At 51.5% G+C, this 25831-nt stretch overlaps 3 protein-coding genes across 3 annotated transcripts; 1 reads left to right on the top strand and 2 right to left on the bottom strand.

The window, feature by feature from the left end:
- Window positions 1–1589: 1589 nt before the first annotated feature.
- G6M90_00g037270 (uncharacterized protein) lies at window positions 1590–3962 on the bottom strand (the record flags this gene model as incomplete). The annotated part of the gene is made up of 3 exons (XM_014691602.1): window positions 1590–2975; window positions 3034–3114; window positions 3177–3962. The coding sequence occupies 3 exons, from the start codon at window positions 3960–3962 to the stop codon at window positions 1590–1592; spliced, it is 2253 nt and encodes a 750-aa protein (XP_014547088.1).
- A 9971-nt stretch (window positions 3963–13933) lies between these two features.
- Window positions 13934–17939, top strand: G6M90_00g037280 (uncharacterized protein; the record flags this gene model as incomplete). The annotated part of the gene is made up of 2 exons (XM_014691603.1): window positions 13934–13951; window positions 14430–17939. 2 exons carry the CDS (start codon window positions 13934–13936, stop codon window positions 17937–17939), a joined length of 3528 nt encoding a protein of 1175 aa, XP_014547089.1.
- A 1115-nt stretch (window positions 17940–19054) lies between these two features.
- On the bottom strand, window positions 19055–25642 carry G6M90_00g037290 (uncharacterized protein; the record flags this gene model as incomplete). Its single annotated transcript, XM_014691604.1, has 4 exons — window positions 19055–24735; window positions 24794–24881; window positions 24947–25505; window positions 25596–25642. The coding sequence occupies 4 exons, from the start codon at window positions 25640–25642 to the stop codon at window positions 19055–19057; spliced, it is 6375 nt and encodes a 2124-aa protein (XP_014547090.1).
- Between the last annotated feature and the right edge of the window lie 189 nt (window positions 25643–25831).

Here is a 25831-nt window from a genome sequence, read left to right on the forward strand (position 1 = left end):
ATATAGAGTAGAATTTGAAACGATTTACATACAAACTCGTAACTACTTGCGGCGGTATATGGGATTCTACATCAAGAGCCGCCCTCCAAAGAGTAGATGTTTATTGGATGGCGTCAGCTGGTAAGTACAGACGGCAACCCGACAAACGGTCTGGTAGTTCCGATCAAACCATTCATGAAGAGTATGAACTAGTGCTATACTTAGTGAGCGGTTATCACGACGCTTATCGGGTTCAATCGTTGAACAGTGCTCGTGCTTGTAGGGAACATATTTTACGACGAGAAGCAAGGAAGGCCACTGGGCCAATACCTCGAACCTTGCAATCGGTCAGCTCCTGGTCCACCAGCTCAGTGCTGGAATGCATGGAATCGCTTGCAACAGTGTCCTTTCCTCTTAGTGATGCACAATTGCAGGCTTGGATTTCTCCTTGGTCGCTTCTCCGCTACGCTGGCGATAAGCTCCTTGATATGCTTTGGCCACATCGTCTTTGAAGGTTTTTCCCTAGTCCACAGCTCCTCGCGTAGTTACTTGTAGCTTCCTAGTCCATCATAGGCGGTAATTGCAGTATTATAACTCTGTACTTCATCGCATGATTCCACTCTTTATGTAGGAAGTCAACAGTCTTTCACTTTGTCTAAGCTGTCCAAATAATTGTGCTGTGCGGCAGCCTAGTCGTCATCTACCTAGGTACTTACCTAGTAGATAGCATGGTAAATCTCAACACACTCCATTCTGATCTACACGAGCTGCAAAACTAAAGCGCCAGCCGTGGTATACGCGGTTGGAAAGAGAATTCATTCAGAAACCACACGCTTCGCATTGAGGTGGTCAGCGGGCTAGCATCTACAGTACAATCAACAAATCTGTCAAGCCTCATCTCTAAATTAGTAAATAACTGCTTCACGTGCCCCGAGGCTCTGCCAGCTTAACATAGCAGTTGAGTTCCTTCCAGATTCCCTACCTAATCGTTCCATACTCTGGGTCACTATAACAATGGTCTTGCCACGTAGAATTCTTGCTGCAGTTGGCTGAATGACAAGACAGGGGAGATTGCGCACGAGCCCTGCCGCTTCTATTTTCATCCAAACGCAGGGCAGAGGTCTATCAGGCTCATTATTCAATTTATCGCGGGCTTGGTTGGGCATCTGTGATGACTGCATTGCCGAATGCAATCTGACTGTAGTGAGCAGAGAAGGCTCGTGGCCGTATTCCCATTCGCGGTGTTGTCGTTCGACAAGCATAATGGATTCACGAGAGATGAGTGACTGGAATATTTTTCCCTGCAAACTTCTGATACCTCTGCTCCAGTTTACGACGGCACTCAGACGGGTCGGTTCCCTGAGTGTCGTGCGTCGTACACATCTTGCTCAGCGTGCTGAGGAGTGCCGACGGCGGTTTATACAAGGAGCCCGTTCTTCTGATATTCCCTCCATCTTTTGTCTCGCCAAACAAAGTCATGATGGGGCAACGCCGGGATAACCATCATCAGGTGAGCTGACCGCCACGTCGACACTTCTGACAGCCTGCAAACCATTGAATGGATTCTCAGTATTCTCATTATCCCCAGTAGCTAAGATTAAAACTTTGGTCTAATGAGCCTTAACAACACCAGCCGCGTCCGCCTGAGCCGAGATCCTCTTCTTGTACGCCTGCACGTCGCCATCAAACTTCTCGACGGTTCCCTTGTCACACACCCACAGTGACGTACACACCATCTGCAACATGGTGACGTCGTGAGATACCATGAGTACACCTCCCTGGAAAGCCTGCAGGGCTTCCGCAAGGGCATCCATAGCTTCGATATCAAGGTGGTTAGAAGGCTCGTCGAGTACGAGGATGTGGGGATTGGTGAGGGCCAGGCAGGCAAATGCCACCCTTGACTTCTGTCCTCCAGACAGCAGAGCCATCTTTTGTAAGCCTGTGGTGCCGGTGATGCCAAAGGCTCCCAGCTGTCTTCGATATTCCTCGTCCGTTTTTCCGGGATACGTTTTTGACATGAAGCTGACGGCACTAAGTGACAAGTCGAGAGCATCCACATGGTGCTGCGCGAAAAATCCGATACGTAGACGTGGGTGGGATGTTACTATACCCTTGGACACTTCCAATTTGCCAATAAGAAGCTTCAGAACAGTCGTCTTACCGGCTCCGTTGGGACCTACAATGCCGATGCGGGAATCTAGTTGAACATCCAGATCCACATTTCGTAACAGAGGGTTGTCCTTTGTATATCCAAAGTCGACCTCGGACATCTGGATAATGGGCGGAGACAGCTTCTCCACGTCGGGAAAGGTGAACTTTACACTGTATTCTGACTCCGGCGGGGTGAGGACAGGCATTTTTTCCAGCTTTTTAATGCGAGACTGAGCCTCGGATGATTTGGCAGCATTATAACGGAATTTGTCAATGAATGCCTGGAGGTGAGCTCTCTGCGCCATTTGGTTCTCGTACTCCTTCTTGGCAACCTTCTTTCGCTCCTCGCGGGTGGCGTAAAAGGAGTCGAAATTTGCGCCACGGTAGTAGTCGAGTCGCTCAGAATGCTGGTGAATAATATCGGTCGCAACCTCGTTCAGGAATGCTCTGTCGTGGGAAACAACAAGAACAGTGCTGGGATAGCCTTGCAGGTAGTTGGAAAGGAAGGTAATGGAGGGAACGTCCAACATGTTGGACGGTTCGTCGAGCAACAGCAGATCAGGCTCGCAAAACAGGGCACGGGCGAGCGCGAGACGCATTCGCCAACCACCAGAGAACGTCTTGGTGGCGTATTTTTGTCTCTCGGGAGAAAACCCAAGACCTGCTAGAATACTGGCTGCTCGAGATTCTGCTTTATCAGATTCCATCTCGGCCAATTTCGACTGGATATCTCCCAGTTTACTATCCTTGGCTTCCTTTTCGCGATCGAGCTTGGCAGCATCGGCGGACGTATCAGCAAGGGGCGCTCGCCGAGCCTCCAGCTCAGCCAAGCTAGCAGTGAGTTCCTACACGGTGTATTAGCCGCTGGACGGTACATCTTTTGAACTAGAGCTGGGTACATACCTCCTGTTCTCTCAGGAGAACTTTCCGCCAGACATCAGCATCAAGAACTGCTTGCAGGGCAGGTGTATCGTCTCCAGTAATCTGTACAGTCGATTAGCATGCTTTGCGCTTCTCAAGGCTCAAGTACGGTTAGTCAGACTTACTTCTTGCTCCACGTGTAGAATGGATATGTGCGTGGGAATGGCAACCTCTCTCCTTGACAGAGCCCGCAAAAGCGTAGATTTACCCACACCGTTATTACCAACCAAACCATAACGATGACCATAGGCAAGGGTAAGAGTAGTATCCGTAAGAATCCTATTGCCGCCAATCGACACATCAATATTGTCCAGTTTGACGTCCTTGGTCTTGTTTGCGCCGGAGCTGCCAATTTGAAGAGGGTTGACGGCCATGTAGAACTCTTCGTACGACTGCGTATTCTCCGGCTGGTCCAACAGTCTTGATGCCTCATACTCTACAACCTTGAACGTCTTCTTCTGTTGCTTGGCAGCAATCTTGCGCTCCGCTTTTTCGAGCTTCTTCCGATCGACCTTCGATTCGACTTTTCTGGCATTGGCCTGCTCTAGATCAACACCGCCAGTGGCCACGGCCAGCGTTGACGACATGTTACGCTGTGTGCTAACTTGGATGGTCTGGTCTAAGCGCCTGGCTATGGAAGGTCCTATGCGCTGACCCCCGTTTGCTTCGGCGTACTTGTCGACCCATTTCTCCACGAGCTGCTTGACCTTTTCCTCGACGGATGGATTAAAATCGCCGGAAGCGGAGAGAAGTAGTTCGGTAATGGCGGCGGCAGCTTCGCTAAGAGGTGACAGACCAGATGTCTCTTCATCGTCGGTCCAGGCTGTTGAAGCGTGCGTCAGGTAACCGACGGAGTAGTCTGAGACCACGGGATCGATGTTTGGAAGCACAGCTCTAATATCGGCTTCCATCCTGTATATTGTTGATCCACATGCGATTTGGAGCAGGAGACGTTGCTTTCGAGCGTAGGCTACTAGCTATTCAGCTTCAATCTGGAGTTTTCAGACGTCTATGCCCCGCCAGAGCCTTCGGCGGTGGTGCATAGTGGGGTCCTCTGACGGCCCGTTTCGGTCCGGCAGAACTCTCGGCGACCGTTAATATTCCCACCTACCCTACATCGATTTTCCACCCGCGCGGCTAAAATAGCTGCGGAATTGGAAAATAGTTGGACATTTCCTGAATGCTTCTGTCGTTTATATTCCTGGTATGATACTGGATATTTTCTCCCATTCCGTTGTTTTCGATTTCATCTAGATATTCTTGGTATCTATATTCATATCATCACATGAGGGTGATCCATGTAGATGGATGGGGAACGTCGGCCGGGCCAAGCAGGGCAGGTTTACCTACACATTCACAACATACGAAGTCCAAAACAGCAGAGGTGGTTGGGATAAACATTCCTCCACAATCAGCCACGTGTGGAATTACCAGCCAGAGTGTTACCGTCTCAATCGGTACCTGGCACCAGCGCCGTGCTATCACTCCACAATGCAAACTTTCTCGCCACGGCGACCGGAACTGCAGGAACACGGATGAGGGCAAGCCGTCAGCTATAATCAATCATATCGGAGGCATGGTCGGATGAATTGGTACATGGGCTCTGTCTGATGACGAGACGCAAACACCACGTTCAAGATCAGCATTGTGTAATTGCTCGAGCCAACCACTATGGTTTTTATGACTGTCGAAATAACTGTCCCTGGCAAGACCATAAGTAGACACATGAGGAGAGCCATCATCTTAAAATGAAAACGTATCCCCCTACAGGAATTCTGATTTTGAATTATTCTGGCATAAAGAACTCCATGAGTATTGGTTGAAGAATCTCCAGTTACCCTACATGGAAAAGAACCTTTTGCCAGCCAATTTTTCAACTCACCTTTCACTAATTCGGCAAGACACCGCATGCCGAATCGACCGAGAACACCATGGCAATTCGATCTGGCCCACAAACCCCGGCCCATCTTCCGTTCATTTTATCAACGAAATCAGTTCGTTCCTCATTGTAGTACCCGCACATGTCGTCACAAGCAGGGCAATGTAATTGCCTACGAGTCCAACTTTGGCAAGCCACCCGAACCTTTGCGGACCAATCACAAGCCCCGAACCTTAATTACCGGCGCGTTCATTTCGCGTATCGTGTCGCGTTACCCCGAACTTCCCCAATTGAATATGGCCGAGCGGCCTGGATGGATCCAATAATGGCGCCTGCTGGGTTACCAATACCAGAGCGGCGGGAACACCGTACATACGCCGACTTATGCAAGTCACACACACTTTTGCCTGATTGACACAAATAGAAAGAACGAGTTGTCAATCCGCCAGGGATCCTCCTTGCTGAGTGAGATGTGGAAACTTTCGTTTGGCCTTGGCGGCAACAAGGTGGAGAATACCGCCGTCCTTCCGAAATCCTTCGCCAGTCAGTCGCCTGGTTAGAGTGGTCTTGGACTGGGAGACGACAATAACCGCGTCTCCAATGAGAGATGAGACTCACAGCCTGCTGGCGGACCACTGTGTGTGGTTATTATGTCGGCGTCCCGATTCTGCATGCCGTACATACGTCCTGCATACCCCAGTGAACCTTGCGAGGTGTGCATTGTCGAATCAAACAGGTGGTTATCATAGTTTGTTTCCTTCGGCGGAGACAACTTATCCCAATTTATTCCCACCATCAACGGAGCTCCGTATTCGGGCTATTCTCGTTATCAACGGCGTCTGCATCTGACAAAGTGAGAATGGGATCGTTTTTGCCCCAGCATTGCTAGTACCTCGTTCCCACATTCAAGACCAAGGACTTTGATAACTTATTAGCAAACCAGCCGGAGATCTGAACACTCAAAACATGTTTGCCATGCGCAAGAACTGGCCTGGCTTTGTTGCTTGGAACCTCGCGGCCGCCGTATGAGAGAGCTCCTTCTGATTGCAATGCCACAGCACCAGTTGATGCATTTGCAGCCTGGCTTGCCACAATTGCCACTTGACACAGGTTGACAAGGAAAATTGGCCTCGCTTCATGTCGCAGGCAATCCGGGCTCTTCCTGGTGGATTGTAAAGGTGGGACCTGGTCGGTATCATGCTCAGTTTTTTTCGAGTATTTGATGAATCGATTCCCGCTTCGGTATGGTTTGACGCGCTTGAGGCAAAGTTGAATTGTATAACTGAATCAAATACGTAGTCGTAGATAATCATTCTGATTCTCTTGCCATGTGGAACACAAAAGAGTTCTCACGTTGCCCTCAGTATTATCGAGTAGTGGACCATTGCAATCTAAATGGAGCCTCTATCTCTATTACCCCCTGCCGAGCTGGACCGATAGTGCAAGCATGGATTGAAAGCCTTCGCACGTTAGCACCAACCGCCCATCACGACCAGATTTGCCTTGTTCGGCGGCTCTCAGCGCCGACGTTCTCAAGACAGTCTTCTTTGCTCAGGACTATTACAAACACCTCTGATGAAAAAGACGGCATTCTAAATACTCCGTAAGCTGAACGGGATAAGAGCAGTTTGCCGGGCTGTAACTGAACCTTTGCGAACTCTCCTGTATTGTTGTACTTGGTCCAGGACCTACGGTATTGCTGTCCCACGCCCGAGAGTGTCCATTCGATCTTGGTATACATGGATTGTGCTTGGCGTGATAGACTCGGAGCAAATCAACAGGGGGGCCTGAAGCCCAGTGTTGGTGGCCAGCATTATCGTGTTGCTGAATTGACCTGCCAGCAATTCATCTCGTCCTTTCGTTATGCGGATAAATTTGCGTTCTTCTTTTCTTGCTCCTGCCAAAATCACGCCATCTGGAGGACACGAATGGTGCCTACAATCCAATGGCGACGAGACGAGGCCATAATCTGGCTAGCTTCACTTTTCTGGACTCGAGCAAAGGGCCATTAGAGGTCCAAGTTAAGTATAAAACCACCCATGGCCCTTGTTGCCCCACAAGTTGTCGTCAGATCTAGCCTGGATCTGCCGCACCAACTGAAAACCGTGATACCGTTGGTCAGCGTCGCTCACTCGTCAAAATGCGGATTTCTGTACGTACAATGTTGACTCATTTCTTGCATATGCATGTAAGTCGGCGTTTCCTCGCTTTGGTCTGCAGGCAAGAAAACAGACAAACAGGCAAAGCAGGATAAATCTCCAGCCCTTCATCCCCATGCGTGCTGTGGGGTTAGAAACAGCCAGCAATGAGGAGAACAGTGTGTTTGTTATTTTGCCACACACCACGCGGCGATGGAGCTCCAGAAGGAATGGGGCTCGGCATAGCTCCGTAGTTGGGTTTTGCATGGTGACCAGGGTGCGTGTTGCGTTTATGGATGGATGAAGCTAGTCTTGGCCACGAGGAGTCGTCTCAGATCCAAGCTAGGCAAGCCAATGCATGCTCTCCAGTCTATCAAATAAGATGCCGCGGATACGAGGAGGGAGGAGGCCGAGAGACTGGCGGAAAGACTGGCGGGAGAGGACCAGTTGCTGCTACGATCTCCTCTGACTTGTTGCCCGTACGTGCGGAAAAAAGTTTTGGTTACGATTCGAGATTGCAAAAAGGGAAGAGAAAAGGTTACGGTTGTGCCTTCCTTGAATGTTAAATGCTTCCTGCTCCCGTTAAGCGAAGTTGGTTTCGTCCAATCAGTGCTAAAGTACTCCGTACAAGTACTTGGGAACCCACGAGCTGTCTTCTACACTAGACGTTGACTCCCATCGACACATTGACCAGACATATTGCAACCCGCTAACAACAGACCTCATTTCCACGAGCAATGTTCGCAGAGGCACAAGCTTGCCCCAAACTCATTGTGAAGTTTCTTTCTTTTTTTTTTTTTTTTAATTTTTTTTTGTTCTGTGCTTATGTCACCACACGCTCGCTTGAAGTACCTGTGCGACGGCTTGGTCCTTTTTTTTTTGGGTCCTCGGTCAAAGCCGCCATTGACAGATTATTGGCTACGGTGTTGATGCCTACGGACAGTCTTTGAGCACCAGACAATAATACTCTCACAATCCGTGCCACAGCCAGACGTGCGAAATGCGGAGAAATAAGCCCATAAATTTCCCTGAGTATCGGCAGTTATCACATCATCATTGAAACAATTTAATCAACGCCTCTTTGGACAAGGTGGCGGCGCTATGAACGGTTAAGTTGGTATCCGTGTGCAGCTGATGTGACATGAGAGTCACCTATTGATACTAGCCGCTGTAAAATCAACGGGTGGCCGCAAGGCAGCTTCGTGTTACAGGAAGGCAACGGAGGGGACCGCTGGCTTCCTGGCTTCCACAAGTCTTCGTGTCAAGAGGAAAACATGTCTCAATCGTGGCAGAAGGGTGGGTGAATGATACGGTAGCTTGGGTAGCACGACTGTTTAATCCTGGGTCCGCCGATTTGGCTTTGAAAACGGAAATGCACGGTCCAGCACTTTCATACCGGTGCTTTGCGAATGAGGACTTGTGGAAGGATCATCTGGCCGAGATACGGAGTACAACTAACTATGCTTCAGATTGTCTTGCCGGTCCTCGCGAAGAATGGCACCTGAGAAGTTGATGCTGGACAAGGTGTGTATGTCTGTCTGGGTTGATACCGAGTGTTATTACTTATCATTCTACGTTGAACTGGCCTGCACCAATCGACACCGGGCTACCGATGTTGTGGCCGTCCCTCACACGTGGATCGTGGATGGTCGTGTTTTTGTCGGCCATGTGGTTGAAGGTTGTTCTCTATGCAACCCGGCGTGTTTGACGGCAAGACGACTGCAAACAGACGATAACAAACAGCTCCTCGAGACCATGGCGAACATGACAACCATGCATACACCATATTGTACCATTATATGCAGCAGGCTAGAATGGACCCTTGGGCCGATGCAGACGCGCAACATCATCCGGGAAGGTCTTTGGAGGGATACGTCGATGCGCGTAGCACTAACAGTGGAAGCCACGTCTCGCCTCTCGGTCGAGAGCTGCACCGGACTCTAGTACGGAGTACTTGAGCGTCAGTGGAGTTGCCGTGGATTTGTGCCACAAGATCTCTGTAACTCCATCCAGATGTGCGATGGAAGAGATGGAAGGGGAGGACAAGAGCTACCGCGATAACAAAGCCACCGGCCAGCAGACCCCTTTTGTCAATGGATGTCAGAGGCTCGCAAAACATTTCCATGTTGCTACGAACTCACTCCGGGCGGCGGACATTGGCGATGCAGGGCGATGCAGCAAATTGTGGTATCCCGTTCCGAGTACATGCAGAAATGCCTGCCTGCGGCTGAGTTGGGGAGACAGGCATCGTCTATGGAGCCACGGTCGGCTCACCTCTTGACCTTTCATTAAACGATGCAGCACTTCGCACGGAACAGTCATGACCATAAAACTAGGCTCAAAACGTCGGTTTAACTGGATTGTTGATGGCCCTTGTGTTGGGTCCCTTGCCCCTGCTCTACACAAGCTGCCCCAAACGACCCATGCCTAGCTTGTACACGTGCGGTGCAAATCAAGTACTGGTAATACCTGGTAATGCGGGAAGGGGGAGCCTTTTGCTCAGGAACATTTCAGAGTCTTGCGCGTGCTCATTATGACAAGGTATGCGGTTGTGCCACAAGGAACAAGTTGGTATGCTTTTGGCCAACTCTGGGTTGTCGATTCGTCCTGTGGCACTGCCCTACGGGGTGAAAGAAGAGAGAGAGATGAGCGAGCGAGCGAGAGATTGCGACATCTGACCACTGCAAGATATCATGCAAGTGTTATTAGTCCCTGTCACCCATCGTCCTGACGCCCGAAGCAGCAAGATGCGGTGCGTCCAGACCTGCAAGACGCTGCCAATTACAAAGGGCCGTCGCTCGGTCGGAGCATCATCAGCAACAAGAAACATGATCCACTCGTCGCATCTCGGTCTTGACAGTACTACTCCGTACATATGCCCCTGTTCACATGGGTTCTTGGGATTGGCGACGGTCTAAGACACTCACTTGAAGGGTGGCCAACCAGGCGCGATGCAGGTAGACAGCTGCAGTTAGGAATGCAGAAGGCGGCCGAAGCCATATATTTAGCGACAAACAATGCCTACTCGGTAGTATGTAGTGTACATATGGAACACAAACAAAATTCCTTGAAGCGGAATTGTTGTCGGTCACGAGTCTGACAGCTCCGTAGATGGCTGTTATTGGGCTGCAAAGGCAGGGGTGGTGGTGAGTGAAGCTGCATGTCACAGACGACACCACATAACTACATGCTGGTACATTGGACTATATTCGGGACGAAAATATGACAAGGAGGACACGGCGAGAATGAGCACAAGCCCGAGCCATTCTGCATGGGGTTGCTATTTACAGAGTGCGCTGTTCTATTTACGCAAAGTCTGTAGCATCGATGGGAGGTGCCGTTCTGGAAATGAGGACATACGTGACGACGAGAAGTTGCCTCCAGTCAACAAAAACAAACAAATAAGAAAAAAAAAAAAATAAGAAATAAGAAATAAGAAAAACAAAAACAAGCCAAATAAAAGAGCGAGCGAAAGAAAGTCACACAATCAGATTGCATGTCTTTGCCAGACCGCAACACTTGTAGCACCAAGTAATCATTCGTACTTGGCTGTGCAATAAGACGCCAGGCCAGTTAAGAACAACCATGTAAGTGTGTGCATCTTGCGGGCGCTGGAATGCATCAATTGACGAGACAACAGATACGAACAGCTCCGTACTAGCCGACGCAATTGTAATCTATGTACGGAGATGTCTGTAAGCAGCCATGTGACTACCTTGGGACCCGAGCCTGCGGCCGTGATGGCTTTCTGGAGATGACATCAAAGTCATTGATGACTTGGGTCTGGTTTCGGCCGCCAGTCCGAGGGCCCTGCCCAGTCGCGTCCACGGCCACGTCCAGTTGGCGTCCAATCCCATCGATGCCCGGCTTGATTTTTGTGATGAATACTTCGTCGTGTCAGAGTCAGCGTGCTTTGACCTGGCCTCGCGGAGAGGAGGCCAGCATCAGCATGTATACGGAGCACTGTAAACAAACAATATTGAAATGTGAGGGCTGCGACCATGGACCAGTTGACGTCTTGAACGGGGTGACGGCTGGGGGCCATCAACATTGAACCGTCAACTGGCTGCCGGGAGAGACACTGTGGTGATGTGCCACGGTCAAGGTGTTTATAGAGGCAGGCGGGGGACGCGGCAGGGGGGGCATGGTCGATGTCTACGTTTATGTAAGTACAATTCAATGTTGTACAATGTACTGTATGTGCGGAGTAGTACCAGACATGTATCCGCTGACCAGACAATCATTGACCTTGAAACCACGCACTACTGAGTACGGAGTACTACCGTGCTGGAGATGCCGACGTCAATTGATGTTGAGATGATGGCGGATGGGATACTTGACGCCGTGTTCCGTACCGAGCAGAGCACCGTCCAGATGTCGACGCTTTGAGTCGGGTCAATTAACTCCAGTGCATGTTGCAGCATAAAGTCAGCAAGTGCCAACTGGGACATTTGACCAGACTGGCATCTGGGATTATCTGGAACATTCCGACTCCAGTGTGGACCGGCGTTTGCACCACTGACAGCTGTCGAATTTGTTTGCGTCTGGCGGCCTCTAAAGTCGGTCGAGTTTCCCTAGACAGGCACGTCGCCTTGAAAAACGTTTCACAAGGCGCGTGGGTGTTTTTTATTTTTCTGTGGTCTTGTCCTCGGTGTTCCGTACTCCATACATGTATGTACTGCGGACAGCAACAGGATCAGCAGCCGGCGGCCAGTTTTATTTTTATTATTAACCAGCATTGTTGACAAGACACGCACGTGCTGTTGTTGACGGCGCGTGCCTGTGCCTGTGCTTGTGCCTGTGCTTGTGCTTGTGCTTGTGCTTGTGCTTGTGCATGTGCGCTGTTGCTACCCGTTGAGCAGGACTGGACCGGCGTCGACTCGACGGTAACGGGCCATCCGACCCGGAGCAACCAGACAATAAGAGGCACCGACGCTGGGCGATTCATTCAATGTTCGGTACGGATGTCATCATTGACACCTGGACCAGACATGGCATCTAGATGCACAGCGGGCAAGTCATGGCTGCCTGTGCCAGGCGGCTGGTGCGCTGCGCTGCAGTGGGTGCAGTGGGTGCAGTGGGCTCAAGGGCTGCGTGCAGCGGGTGCAAGTGCAGTGGATGATGGTGCACGCGCCGTGGGGTGGCCCCGGGCACGCCAGTCGACGTCAAGTGCTCCGGTGTCTGGTGTGGATTCCATGCCCTCAGTGCTGGCTTGAGCACCTCAAAGTTGAGGGCAGGCAGCAGATGCAGCTAATAATACAGCGCCCACAGCAGCCCAGCGCCACTCTATTAGACTTGACGTCTGGTCGACGGTATGTGCACACTCACCAGTGACCACTTGTTCAGGCACATGCAACTGGACATTGAAGCACTTGGCCAGACCAGCAGCAACATGCCTAAATTATCTACTTTAGGTACTTGACTACATATAGTTGGGTCAGTAGGTGCCCAAGTCTGCTAGTGCTAGCACCAGGCCAGACATGTGGAGTTGACGCCTCAAGTGCTAATTACAAGTACATTACAGCAGACTGCATGTGCCTACCAGCCCCAGTCAGTGATAGATGTGTCCACCAACAATCAAATCCAAGTTGACATTGAAGCACCAGACGCAGCAAGCTGGACGTGGCAGCCAAATCAACTCGACCAGACATCAATGAAGACCACCAGAATACACATGTGCACTCAATCATTGACGCTGCTGTTGCGCCTGGCCATTGGCCTGCCCTGTGCTTCCAAGCCCCGGTGTTGATGTCCGTGTCTGGTTGCTTGCCAAAGCCATTCGACGGAATATCGAGGTTCGCTTCGCGTCTTTGATCATACTGGTCCATGTTGACAAGGCGGCCGGCCGCTCTCTTGGCCTGCTGGTCCATGTCGCTGCTTGTCCCTTGTCTTCGACCTCGTCTTGGTCCCTTGTCCCTGTTCATCCCTGCGTCGGCGATCCAAGGTCGAACCAAATCTCAGCAATTGACTGGATTACAGCTAACCAGGCCCTCAAGCCAGCTCCGGATGTCCTGGTTCTGGCCAAAGATCCATTCCCATTTGCTCACTTGGGTCCAATCTCCAGACTTGCACGGGGCAGCAACATTGAGTGTTCCTCTCCACTGGACCGTGCCAAAAGCAGAGGCCAGGCCAATTTGCTTTCCTTCACCTTCTGAGCCTAGGCGAACCACGGCCGAATACTGGCGGCACCGGGGAAAAAAAAGTAGAGAGGTACAATCGTCAACTTTATTTTCTCGCCCTCGATTATTTTTTTTATTTTCATGTTTTGTTATTTGTTTTGGCCGACCTTCAACTAGGCCCATTCTCTCCTTGGGAGTAAAACTATTCCTATTTGATTCTTTTTACCCCATTCCTCCTGCCCGGCTGCCCCTCCGTTTAAGCATCGTCAATCGGGCTCTTTCTTTCTCTTCTTTCGTTTCTTCTCCCCCGCCGTGCTGCGTCTTTGGAGGCGAGACCAGGCGACGAGCTCTCGACAGGTCCATCACCCACCCCGACGAACATTTCGATCTGCGCGCCGAGCCTGTTGCTTGCTTGCTTGCTTGCTTGCTTGCTTGCTTGCTTGCTTGCTTGCTAGTACTGTCACGGACGGCTGCCGACTGCTGCTGCTGCTCCTCGTTGCTCTCCCCACACACGTGAGAGCAGATACACACAGTCCTCGGTTTCAAAGGCCTGCCCGTCTCCGAATTCTCCTGCTCGCATCCCTCCCGTCAACTGCCGGGGGCCCCAAACGGTCGAGCGTCTCTTGCTGATCTGTGGCCCGACGATGCCAATGCTGCTTCGACTCAATTATTGCCATTCTTGACCTCGACAATTAGAATGCTCGTCCTGCTGCCGAATTAACACAAGCAGAAGTCTGCAGCTCACCATGCAGACGGTTCCCAGTGTACGTCCAGTCCCCGTCCCGTCTCGAGAGCTTGTTTGAAGTTGTTCCCCTTTCGAGCTACGGCGCACCCACCACCAGACCACACCTTGCTTGACCCCAAAATCCGCCCTGCCACAAACCCGCACCGCAATCGACTACACATGCACAAACACAGCCTACCTGACTTTATACCACCGCGCAGCGGCACGCACGCCCACTCAAAGCTCCTGTATCACCGGGTCTGGTTCTGCAGCGTTTGGACCCAAAACTCAAAACAGCCGCTGTTCTCGTCTGGGCCTGCTCCCGCTCCGACGCCCTGCCCAGCTCTGCCGTCTCCTCGTCGCTTGCGTAAAATCGTCATTGAGTCTTGGATTGCATTGCCTTCTCTCCCTCTCCCGCCCTCCACTGCTTTTGCCTCACTTTTAGACGCACACACTTCCCACCACCACCCCGGGATTGATTTGCCTAGCTCTAACACGTTCTGGTTGCGACTATCTAGCTTGTTGGGACTGGCACTGCCATTGCTGCAGCTGCCAGTGGCCTGGTGTTTGGCCAACCCACTGACCTCGACCTCAACCTCAACCACCAGGCTGCCACAGCTTCCAGCCGAGGAGCTCGAGTTCACCAGAGATCGATATCAATCGACCGAGTATTGCCTGCCAAGTCGTACTCGCCGTCGAGGACCTTGCCTCCGCCCTCGCGTCGACCAGCTACCAGCTCTGCTGCACCGCGCTCAATTGGCTCTGAGCTTCATGCTGCTGGTACTTCAATTCACCAAACGACGAGACCTCCATTGTCGCGCCGTCAGCGGCCACAGACCTCCCAAGTTGCTCCATCAAGTACTTCTAGCAGAAGACAGTCTCTTGTTGTGCTCAGCCAGGGAGATATCTACACTGGTATCCCCGTCGTGGAAGGCTCGAGGGAGTCCATTTCGTCGTCCGGCTCTTGGTTGAAGCGCCTGTCTTCTATCCGTCCATTGTCACAGCACGGCAGCCCCAGGTCTAGCATACTTGCGGATTCACCATCAGTTTCATTTTCATATGGGTCTGCTGCTCCCATACTTTCCCGATCTGGATCTGTTTCGAAGCCAATGCCCCCGAATAAACTGGTAAAGCGTTCGCCCTCAAAAAACTACACGTCGGAGGAGTTGGCGCAACGCAAGTCAAAAGGCCACTTACCTACTCTTCGCCGACCAGCCACCAGCCACCAAAGATCTGCAACTCTGCAACAATTCCGGGCAGGGCTTGATGTTGCAGGCTCGAGTGCCGATGCAAAGTATTCCTTTGATGAGCCAATTTGTCCGGAGAAACTGCTTGGAGCGTCGCCAATTGAAGAATTGGGCCAGTCTCCTCGCACCGCCAGGGCTGCAAAAACTTCTGGCTGGGTATCTTTTTTCCACTCCAAAACCGCCAGTCTTATGACAAAGCCAAGCTCTCACACCCGGCTTGGTGGTAGTGGTGACGGCGGTGACGCAGCATCGTCCGCAAAGAATTTGCAGTCCAAACGCATAAATCCGGCAAGAAGCATGCTGCCTGGCACCGGAGCTCATCTGATTAAGCCCAGAATGGTGTCGGGCTCATCTACGCAGAGCGACTCGTTTGCGTCGTCGCATATAGAGGAGGAACCCAACTACCAACTTGTCAGCCGCAATGGGGATCGTGTAGGCTCCCCGACTACTGGCGAAATGGTCTCCGGAATGCCACCTTCAGCACGCCCAAGGAGATCCTTTTCTTCTACATTTTCTCAGACCGCAAACTGGGCCTCGAAAACATCTGGAAGCTTGCGCCGAACTAAACGGGGCGCGACCCAGGGCAGCGGAGAGAACAAGCGGCACGTGTCAGCTCCAGTCAGAGCCCTGCCATCAGCTGTGGGCCGCGTCGATACAATGACCAGCACCCCGATCGCCCCGGTTCAGCAGGGATTGACACTGGATTCAGCTGCGACTTTTCAACGCCCGGCGCCTAAAAGAAACGCATCCTCCCCACTGCCCCCGCTCTCCAATCTTCCAGGTCTTCATGCAGAGTTGTCGCGACGGAGTCCTGTTGGCGGCGTTGCCGGCCATTCAATTCGGCCAAATCAGCCGTCAGGAAGTTCAACAAGTTCTACCAGCGTTGCCATGACGCAGCGGAGAGGCTCTCACTATGAAAGACTATCTGCCCTGGACAGCTCAGACGGCGACGCGCGCGACTTGATATCTGGTGATGAGTACGACACTGACTTCAAAAGCGACACTCTTTTTGACTCGTTGCGGACTATGGGTTCTGGCCGGGTCAGAGCTGTGGAGACGCCCCTTGAGTCTGTGTATGATGAGTCCCCCCCCAGCACAGGCGGGAATAAGAGATCAAAACGTCTTTCAATCCAGGAGATCCTTGACCGGACTTGGGATGAAGACGGTAAGATCATGGAAGAAGACGAATCAAATTCGACTCCAGTCCACGCGCCACACCGATACATGGGCAGTCATGTTAGACGTGAGCTGCGAGAAGACCCTCGCTTTGGCCTGGACCCATTGACGAGCAACGAGGTGGCCCGGGAGACGCGCAACTTCGGCAGGTTTTCGCTTGATGATGACTTTGACGAGGACTGGACCAGAGATGACGATGACGCACCAGTCAATGCTCTGTCACCTCCTTCAAAGGGCAGTTCTCTCAGCTCTAGTGGCATTAATCCCAACGTTCGCCTAGCCTTGGCTAGTATTGGCGGCAACTTGAATGCTCCCTCAAAACCACGATCGTCAAGTAGCGAACGCCCTCTCAGCAACCTGTTCGACTGGAGCGAGCCAACCCCCCATGACAAGCAGAATCCGGCGTGCCATTCTCGGCCCAAGACAGCTTACGCTAAACAGGAAATTGACTCTAGAGGAGGTCGACCTGTCGTTCGCAAAGGGCCGATGCCGGCGCACGTCCGGAGCCAAAGTGTACCTGTAGTGCACGATCTTGCCGATGAATCAAAACCCGCAGGATCAAAGTATGGGACATGGGGGCTTGGCTCAAAAACCGTTAGCGAAGATTGGGACGAGGACTTTGAGTTTGGTGGCCTCAATGATGGACCAGGCGGGAAAGAACCCGAGGATCTTTTTGCGGTCCCTGAATCAATCCGTGCCTCTCAACCCAGCGTCAAGGCTCATTCTGGTCAAATTCGAGAATTATCTCTCCTCGTCAACGACCTTAAGCGACTCTGTCGCCATGGCCGGGAGCTAAATATGCTGAATGGCGAGCAGAAGCCATTCTGGAAGGAAGCTGAAGGCATCATTGCCCTGGCTTCTCCAGACGAGGGATCTGCGAACGAGGACGGTCAGTCAGAGGCCTCGATCTATATGGATGCCTTTGAAGCTGCAAACCCTCCAGGGGATGAGGATGACATTGACGATAACCTCTCTTTTGACAGGTTGGACGCAGTTATTGAACGTAATGAACCGGTCATGTCCAAGACGGCTGTCGTTCGTGAACGGCAATCCCCGCGACGACGATCTGTCTTCTCTCCAGATGATGATATTTTTGGAGCAAACTGGCCCCTGTCAGATGATCGTCCACGATCTAGTCGCCCCAGTCGACCCCGAACACCCGAAAACCCACCAGCCAAACTTCAAGACGTGGATGGTGTGGTGAGATCTGTCATAGAGTCTGTTCAATATCGGTCGACTTTGGCAACTGCTCAGCCGGCCGCACAAGGGTCTCGGAAGCGTGATACTGGCACCAATAGGATGCATTTCGATACTAACAGCTTGAAACTATTGGTCAGGAGAGCCGGAGAATTGCGCGATATCCTGTCCGATCTCATCAGGAGGGCCGACCAGTTGACACAAAGTCCAGCTCGAACTCCACGACACGAGAGACGCTTGGATTCGAGCCCCGCGTTTACCAGAGTTTTTGATGATCCAGGATCCAGCCCGGCCCGACGACCCGTGAAGAGTCGTGGTAATAGTACTACCATTGTTGAGCGGCCTTCATCTGAAAACTCGCCACCATCAAGCATTGGACGCCGAGTCCCCTTGATGACGGTGAATTAGCAACAATCACAGAATCTAAGCACCTCCAACTATACTCCTTTTATCACCACCACTATACACCTCCGTTATTCATAGCCGAGGTTTTGTACAAAACACGCGGAAAATACTTGTTTGTGAATTATCTTGTTTGCATAGCGACGGTTCTTCTTGTCCTGAGGTTTTTTTTTTCTTTTTTTACTCACTATAAACGACACTGGGTGACTCGGACATCAAGAGGGTGAACAGTATAATATGGCCCAAACGAGTCGGGTCAGCCTCGTCATCTGTCATCGCTTGAGATGCCTGTCATCGGGCTGCCATTGTCATGGCTGGACCGGTTCTGAGTGGGAGGTGTCGTGGCATTTTCTACTTTGTATGCTCTTTTTTTATATAATGTAACCCACGCGCCTACCTGTCGTATAATGAACACGAGAGCCGGAAACAACTTCCCGAGGATGGGTATGAGAGGAAGCGACTGAAGCTGGAAGTCAGAGAAACGGAGACGATGCTTCCATCTGATGTGGTCATTGCTCGAGATGCAAACGTCACTGCTAATGATTATGCAGAAAACGACTGAGGACTGAGGACTGGGGGACGATACAAAAAATACACATGCCATGGCCCGCAAATAGAGAGCAATACGCAAGGTACATTGGGAAGGAAATTGGACGAAGCAATGGAGCCAATTTGGGATACAGGAAAGGCGATAAGGCATTACTCCCGAGCTGTTGAAGAAGAAGCATGTCATGTTTTATAGCATCGGCGTATTGCTGACGTTTTGTCATTTTTTTAGTCTACAGTTGATGAATTGCATGGATAGAGCCTAGGGGCTATGATACATATGATTAGTTCTTGTCATTGATGAATGTTGTGGGAAATCCATTTCTACCGAGTATACGTGATTCATAGTGTGCCGCCAGGTCGCACTAGTATGAAACATGTCCGGTGTAGAAATACTAACAGTCGACTGCGTATTGACAAACCGGACACTTGGATGTATAATTCTGATTTCATTCAATTGCATATATCCTAACGCCTAAGTCATACACCTGGGTATCTCAACCACGCCCTGATGGCTCCCAATTCTTTCAATTGCTCCCCTAATTAACTAAACAATGCTTCTCATTCGTACTGGCCTATCGCTGAATCAAGTCTGGGTTCTTGTTTACTAGGGTGTGGATGTAACCCTCGGCAGCGGGGTGGTAGTCCCCGTTTGATGTGTCAAGGATGTAAACGTTGAAGACGGGGTGGTGTCTTGCGGGATCGAAGCCGCCTATTTGGGTTTCCCGGCGGTGGCTGAGAGGGTTTGGTTCTTTCTCTGGCGCCGATATTTCTTCTCCTGCATCTACCTGTGCGACGGCAGGTTGGGTCTCCTCGCTTGTGGACTGCAGTGCTTCTTGTTCTGGCTGCGAGGCAGATGCCGTTGGTGGTTGAGCAGCCCCTTCGGGGGAATCGTGAAGAGCTGCGGCCCAGCTAGGTACCGATCTTGCAATCTCGTTCCGGGGTCGGATAGCAGGACCTGTTGTTCCCTTGGGAGTAGCCATCCAGTCTGCGTCTGTGACGAGATGCGGCTTCAGTTGCACGGAGGCTTGGCCGGTAAGGAAGCTGGCCACAGTGGATTCGCCAGTCACGTTGGAATACACCGAGGATATATCCGAAACGGGCGATTCGCTGCCCGACTCATAAGACAGTTGGCCGGGCGGAGTGCTGGGCCGGACGGAAGAGAGCGTGACCCAGTCCTGAGCAAATGTTTGCGGCGTAGCCGGTGCCCAGAGAGCGTGCGACTCGAGCTTTTGGAGAGGCTGACGACTTGATCGCGGCGTGGGACGAGTTTCTAGCGCTGCGGGGGACTTTGAACTTCTACGATATCCCTTGTCGTGCTGGTAGCTGGTTTGTTGAATTTTGAACAGGCCTTGGTGCTCCTCCTCATCCAGGGGAAGTGTGGAAATCGGGACCCATAGATCGTTACCCCGAGGGCTGGATATTACGATATCGTCATGTGGCGCAATGATAATACCTGTATCGTAGGTGGGCTGCTCTTCAATGGAAATGGCATCCTCTTCCGACTCTTGGCTGTTGATTCGCGTTTCGATTAATAATGTCATATCAGTGGCTAGTGAAGTGTCCCCTTCATTAGTACCATCAGAAGGCGATGCCGGCGTGATTCCTTCCAACCAGACCTTGTTGTTTGTCTGCTCTTCTTGAGGTGTTCCCTGTGTCCACAGAGATTGGCTCTCGATGTTCAAGTGACCGCTTTGTCGGGGCCTTGGACGCAAAATCACTTCCCCGAGGTCGTTATAGTGATCCCAATGCTCTGGCTTTGGCTGTGGCAGACCAAAAACATCTTCGTCCAGGATAGGTTCTGGTATCGACCATAGAAACTCTGGCTTAGGGGTGTTTGGGCAGGATATCTCCGTGATTTCAACGGTGGCCTCTACCGTGGACTGTGACTTGGACTCGCCGGACCACAAATATGCAATAGGAGGTGAGCCAGTATTGATTGCTGGTTGACTCCAGAGTGAGGTGCTGGTAATATCCGACGCCTTGGTCTGCCTGGGAGGAGCGCGCGCGGTGGATTTATATATTTCAACATAGGTATCCCATAGCTTACCATCTTGGAAAAGCCCCTGGTTTACTGTACTAGGAGGCATATGGACGTTGTTGACCCAGAGACTCACTTCTGGCGGTGGAAGAGTTGGTGACGAAGATTCCCGTCGCAACAGTGGCATGGGAGATGGCTCGCTCTCAGTGTGCTCTGGTTCCTCTTCTTCTGCAACTTGCCATGCCGCCGGCACTGAAGATGGTCTGACGGGGACTGTAGGTCCCAGAGTTGTTAACGATCCAGGAAGAGTATTGCTATTGTTGGGAAACAAGCTCTCCCTGGAAGGAACTCTATCAGATTTGAGCAAGCTGGCAATCTCCCAAAGGGTTCTTTCCTCAAAGGAATCGTCCTCATACTCGTCATCGTCGTAAAAACTATCGTTATCCGAATCCTCGGAAATGTTTTCGACGGCCTCTTCCTCGTCGTCGTAGTGCTCAAAATACGAGGATGGCTGTTGCTGGGATCTCAGAATCTGCATCTGAAGTTCCAGAGTTGGGTAAATCGGAGGAACTCCTGCACCCATATTGCCTGGCAGCACGAACATTTGGTTCTGAAATGGTGTATACAATGTAGCTGCATCGGATGTTTCTCCCCAGGGGAATCGAAAGATACCCAAGGCGTCGCGATTGTTCTCCAAAGGCTCTGGATTCTCCAAAATGTCGGGAAGTGAAGAGATACGCTTGCTCTTCCGTGGAGGCCTCAGTGTGCGCGGGCGAGTGGCGGGTTCTTGCGATGGTGGTGGTGATTTGGGTGATTGAGGTGCTGCGCGCCACAGGCTGGGGGATTTGGCTTGTGGTATGAAGCTTTCTGGTGAATTGTCCCAGAGCCCAGATTCCTCCACGGGAGAGAATTCTCTAGGCTTGCGAGTTTCTGGCCTAGGTCCAGGAGATAGCGACCTAGTTGACTGAATTGCAGAGTCAGAGGCGGAGTTCCACAGGGCAATCTGTGATTTCGTGATTTCGGGGGTTTGATTAATGCTGTCTGACTTCCACAGAACGCCTTTGGCAGGTGCGACCTCCTCTTTTTGGTTTGGCCGTTGCTCACGATTGCTATTTCCGAGCCTTGAATATGTTTCGTTATTCGAGGGAGACGATGGCGCAACTGGCGACGTGTTCCCGGTAGTGATCGAGACCCCTTCTCGGGCAACCGGCTCCGAAATCTCGGATGTATTATTTGCGGTGGTAACCTGAAACCTATCAGGAACTCTCCTAGGACGGCTCATCTGCACTTGATCGGCTGTGTAAAGGACAGATGATCGCGGACGCCCCGTGTCCTTCTCCCATCCTGATAGATAGGGACTGTTATTCTTTGGAGAACTCTCGGCCACATTCATCGCCGGTGACTGCATGTTTTGTGATGCTAAAGGGCTTGCTACATGGGGAAGCGGAGAACCTGGATGTGAGCCAACTGTTAAGACCGACGCTCTAGTTAGATCGTCGCGCATCTTCTGCCATCGGTTTTCTTCCATTCCCATCTCCATCTCTATGTCTTTGAGGAGAGACATTCTCCTTTTTTCAAGTTCAGCAGCATCCATATTAGAGTCTTCGAATTTCTTCAGCTGCTCTTGAATTTCATCGATGGCCTGCTTGGCAGTTTCGAGAGGTGGGGGCTGAGGAGGCGATCCTTTGATACGTTTGAAAATCTTGTGAAGTTCAAGCGGAGGTGGTTTAGGGAAACGGCGGGATTGCATAGATTCTCGGTTAGAGAACGTAGGCGGGTTTTCTCCCACACGGCAGTGCCATGAGCCTTTCTTGCCTTCGGTGCCGCCATACATACTATTTTGTGGCGATGGCGTAGATGCCACATTGGCTGGATAGTAGGTATTTCGGTCAAGCATGAAGGTAACCATTTCTCTATCGTCGTCCTCATCATTTGGTAGCGCACTATCAGCATAGCTAACTCTAGCAGGCATTCCAGGAGCAACAAGATCAGCACCCAGAGACTTGGACACATAGCCAGCTTCGAGATCTTGTTCTTTGATATACTGTTTCGCATACGACGGTGTAGCTGACTGGGCTCCTGGTTGGTCTATCACGATTGAAGTAGGAGTGACTGATTCCCGAGCATCATTTACCGGGAGGACAGGAGATGACCTTCGTCTCAATCCTTCCTGTGACGATCGAAGAAGCTTGAAAGCTGGCGATGGAAGATATGCAGACGGCGGGTCTTCCGGGCTCATAGTTGTGGCTATGCTGAACTTGGACAAGTACCTGGTCGCGTCCTCCATGCGTTTCCCGGATGGGGGTGGCTCGTCATATTCTTGAGGCGTCACTTTGGCAACGGTGACCCTATCGTTGACGTTTTTCTCTGGCTTAGGTCGGTCATGAGAGGCCTGGGTTTGTAATATAGTCGGTGGTGGGGTGATGCCTGTTTGAGCCACTGGAGTTATATATGCCTTCACCTCTGGGTTATATGTCTTAGATAGAGATACGGACGTCTTGGTCCTCGCTGGTTCCAGAGGTTTGCTCTTCGGAGGTGGAGGCGGCGGAGGGGGCGGCTGGCTAGGAGTCTCTCCGGCCGTAGCTGTTAAAACCGAGGCTTTCAATCTTGCCTCCCCTTCCTTTTTCGGAGGTAGCAGATCACTTGTTAATCCTACCGTCGGTGATTCTTTTGCCGAACCTGATGGCGTGATGGGTGACTTTCGAGGGATTGGTCGTGGTCGATGGACCACTGAAACTTTGTTATCAGAATTGCCCCGATCTGCCTTTGCAGCCAAGTCTGTTGCAATTTCATCAATGATGTCACGAACCCTACCAGGATCATTGTAGTCGATACTGTTGACGAACATGACCGTTGGGTCCTGGCTCTTACTGGCAGAAGCTTCTGCAGCCCGAGCTCTGGGATGGCTGGGAAGCCCCGTGGTTTCTCGAAGCTGGACCGGAGTTTTTGACGATTTCACTTCATCAGTTGGTGGAGGCGTTTTAGGCCTCTTCCTCGATGGGCGAATGTTATTTTTAACTGATCCGCTGCGAGGAATGCTTGATGATGGCCCACTTCTTCGGTGTTGCTTGCTTGACCTCCTTTCCAATTGGTAGTATGAGCTGGAGTCAACGTCCCTCGGCGAAAGAGGAGGCACTGGAGGCACAAGAACGTCAATAGTCTTACCAGGGGAGACGATGGATTTTCTTCGAGAGACGCTCTCGCTTCTTGAGGGAGGAGTTTGCGAAGTTTGCGAAGTTTGCTGCTGCGAAGAGGGGGCAGCAGCAGAGTTCTTGAACTCTTCAACATGATCTTCAGTCCGATCCAGCGTTTCGGCGAGCGGTTTATCTGGGCCTTTCAAAGCAGTTGCAATGGTGGTGTTCTCAGGGAAAGGTCGTAGAGGCGATCGGGGCGGCGGCTTCAAAGGTACCCCTGAACTTGAATTCCGTGAAGTGGGACTTTTACTTCCTGACCCGGAAGCATTCTTAGCTGGAACAACTGATGGAAATGTGCCTTGAAAGCATTGTGAAATATGTTTCGGTGACCTCTGCCGAACATCACCACTGGGAGTGGCAGGGGCCGACAACACGGCCGAAGATGCTGCCTGTGACGCCGACGCTCGCTCCTCGATAGGCTCCAAAGTCGATGCCCTAGTTTGTCCTGTGGCAGAATCTCCACCAATTTGCTTTCGCTGCAATTCTTTGGTAGCTTGTCTACTATACCTCTTCGTGCTGAGCTGCCGAGGTGCTGCAGGGTTGACTCTCCGTTCTCTGTCTTGCCTGGCAGCGGTGGCCAAATCAACAGTTGCAATCCGTTTCAAAGGACTCGCTTCGCTGAGTTTGTCCTCTTGAACTACCGGATAAGATATGACCAGTTTTCCGCCCTTGATGACTGCTTTCTTCGTCGGTTGCATCAAAGACTCCTCTCGCTTCGTTGATAACGATCCGGTCCGTATAGGTGGGAAAAGTTCACCCTTAACTGGCATCCCTCCAACGCCGGCTGCTGCCTGACCTGGACTTGGGCGACTAATAATTGGCAGCTGATTGTTGCCATCTCCTGATGGCAGTGCTCTTGCAGTCGCGCTAGTTGTAACTTCCCGTGAGTATTCCCTTGGGCGTCCGAATCTATCTGGTGGGACGGACGACTCGACTGCGGACGCCTCCTGGTTTCTTGGCTCCCTTGTTGGCGGAGGCGCTGCCTCGGATAAGCCAGGAAATTTGTTGAGAAACGATGCAGTCTTTTGAGAAATTGCCTTCAGTGGCAAAACCACATCTTTGAAGTAGAACGCAATGACGCCTATTCCACTTATTAGTAACAGGAGTATCCACGACTGGGCAACGAGGTGCCACCAAACCTATGACGAGCAGCACTCCAACAGCGGGAAGGGCCGTACGAGTAGCGATACCGAACGAACTGATTCCTAGAATCATAGGAACACTCAGCTAGAAAGCCAACAGTTAGCTGAAAGCCCAGGTGCTGAACATGACGGCAATCCGGTTTTGCATACTGGAATCCAAAGACCCAAGGCCATCATGATCAAAGCGATGCCCCTGGATCGAGACCCAACAGGGCCTTTTACTCTCATGTCTCGAAAGACTCCTACTGAAGAAGCTCTCGTCACAAGAGTAAGGACAATGAAGGCATCCGTACACAGAACCGCAACGCCGAGTGGCCAGAGCAGATTTGTGGCCACACATACTGGGTCGAACTGTGGTCGTTGAACACCGACAAAGACGCCACCAATGATGAAGCGAAGAAAGAAGACAGCCTGGGGAAATAAGACACCACAAGTAGCTCGGGCATCGCTTTTCATAGCCCAGAATAAAAATTCTTCGAGCACGACTCGGGCGAGTTGGTCGAATGCGGCAGCAAATGCAACGGCGATTTGACATCCTGACGCAGAAGTTTGGTCGATAAAGGTAGCAACGAAGCCATCGACAGCCCATAGAGAAGCGAACAGAAGAAAGCCGGCGAGGACCAGCCTCAGATCGCCTCGAAAGAGCGACAGAGCCCCTCCTCTGAGATGAAATAATACTGTCCCCAGAGAGGCACAGACGACGGCACCGCTGAGATGTGAGTTGAGTGTTAGCTTGCCAATTTCAACTCCAGAGAACCGAAGCTCAGTTCCCTAGATGAGGAATGAATCTTTTACTGACAATGCAAAGGTTGCCACCAAGGCCTGGTCTCTGGCCGAGCTGGACATGACGACGGCCTGGCCAACCGACGGCTTGTTGGACAGACCGTGAGGAGAATCGAAACGGCCCAATCAATGGGCCATGGACGTATAAGCAACCGGTTAAGGTGATTAGAAGACAATATTGATTCCCGAGGGTTCGGAGGGGGATGTGTTTCCAGTCGAGGCCTAAATTATTGCATCTTGGCCATCGTCATC

This window comes from Metarhizium brunneum, chromosome 2 (assembly GCF_013426205.1).
Source record: "Metarhizium brunneum chromosome 2, complete sequence".
Classification (NCBI taxonomy): Eukaryota; Fungi; Ascomycota; class Sordariomycetes; order Hypocreales; family Clavicipitaceae; genus Metarhizium; species Metarhizium brunneum.